This window comes from Seriola lalandi, unplaced genomic scaffold (assembly GCF_002814215.2).
Source record: "Seriola lalandi dorsalis isolate HSWRI2012SDOR001 ecotype SW California unplaced genomic scaffold, Sedor1 jcf7180001975547, whole genome shotgun sequence".
Taxonomy (NCBI): Eukaryota; Metazoa; Chordata; class Actinopteri; order Carangiformes; family Carangidae; genus Seriola; species Seriola lalandi.
The window spans coordinates 1-1,486 of NW_019446213.1; the positions used below are offsets into that span (position 1 = coordinate 1).

A 1,486-nucleotide genomic window follows, 5' to 3' on the forward strand; every position below is an offset into this window, starting at 1 on the left:
CCATGAATGGGATCAGACAGAAACCACAGATCAACCTGAAACGCACACACACACACACACGCGCACACACACACACACACACACACACACACACACACACACGCAGAATAAATAGTTTAAGTTTTGTTGGGCTGTAACACTCTGACATTAAATAGGCTACTGTGTGTGTGTGTGTGTGTGTGTGTGTGTGTGTGTGTGTGTGTGTGTGTGTGTGTGTGTGTGTGCGCGCGCGTGTGTGTGTGTGTGCGCGTGTGTGTGTATTAGCGTGTCTCACCCCATCAATGTGAGAAGTACACACAGACACCAGGCAGCCCTCCCAGGCAGGTATATGACTTTAGTGGTGACAGTGTGGTGGCAGTGTGGGCAGCAGACCAAAGCAGGGCTGTCTCTCAGACATGTCACTAAGATAGGAACAGGCGTCGGCTGGGTCACAACTACTACTGGCTGAGTTTGTCTGCCGTTGAGAGCCGACCTTACACCGACTGGTTCACAGGGAGGACGCAGGGAGATATCAGAGGGAAGTAAGGACAAGGAGGGAAGCAAAAGAAATAATATTCTCACCTGCTCATTTGGATTATATTTGTTATTGAGAGCAACAATTACATCATAGTCCTTATACCTTGTGTATGTGGATGGATTACGTTGTCAGTGTTTTGGGGAGGTGAGGTCACAGCAGCTGGCACAGAGGGTGGAAATGGATCCGGCTGGATTGTAACTAGTAAAAGAAAAAAAAAACTTAACTCAGGCTACTTTACTTAGATTTGTAAACACACGTTTTTCTCTATGCGTAGACCCCAAACTTGGGCTTTACCCAAATCGCCTGCAGAATGTATGAATGTCAGAACGCTGGCTTTGCGTTTCACTGCGGACGAGGAAAACAGAGATTTTTAAAAACAATAACATAAGCTGCCCAGGGAGGATCGAGTACGGGGGACCAGTAAAGTTAAAGAGTACAACCTTTACTCACCTTTAACTTTCTCTGAGATCATTCATTTTAAATGCCTGTATACAGAACAGACACATACACAGCAGAACTGTTGACATGAACCTGTATGTATTTATGTTGATTATGTCAAGGAAACACTGCTACCGTGAAATAATGATATGGCCAACCAGATGTCTGTCCCACTGCTTACCAGATGTTGTGCTGTGATGCACAATTTTGTTGTTTGGCACCTGAAAAGAGCGCGGGGAAGAGGAGATTTGGCCAGTTTGAAGTTTTTCAGGTGTTAAACTGTGGACAGATGTCTCTACAAAAAACAACCTGAAAATGCAAATGTGGATGCAAAATGATGTGTGCCCTCACTGGTGCTTCATGCATGTTTCCCTAAAGATCTCCATCCTATTAACAACAGCAAACAGCTAAATGTTTTCCTTGTCATTCCTCTTTCAAGTTGATAAATTACAAAACAACAACATCAGTAAGCATGTAGTCAGAAGTGGGACAGACAACCTGCTTATTTCGCTCAATTTCAACTCTTTAAAA

The 1,486-nt window shown here is 44.1% G+C and overlaps 1 protein-coding gene across 1 annotated transcript; it reads right to left on the reverse strand.

The window, feature by feature from the left end:
- Window positions 1–4: 4 nt before the first annotated feature.
- On the reverse strand, window positions 5–887 carry LOC111655590 (lipopolysaccharide-induced tumor necrosis factor-alpha factor homolog; the record flags this gene model as incomplete). The annotated part of the gene is made up of 4 exons (XM_087173961.1): window positions 5–35; window positions 275–482; window positions 620–715; window positions 812–887. Coding segments are annotated over 4 exons (411 nt in total), but the record flags the coding sequence as incomplete, so codon positions are not given.
- Between the last annotated feature and the right edge of the window lie 599 nt (window positions 888–1,486).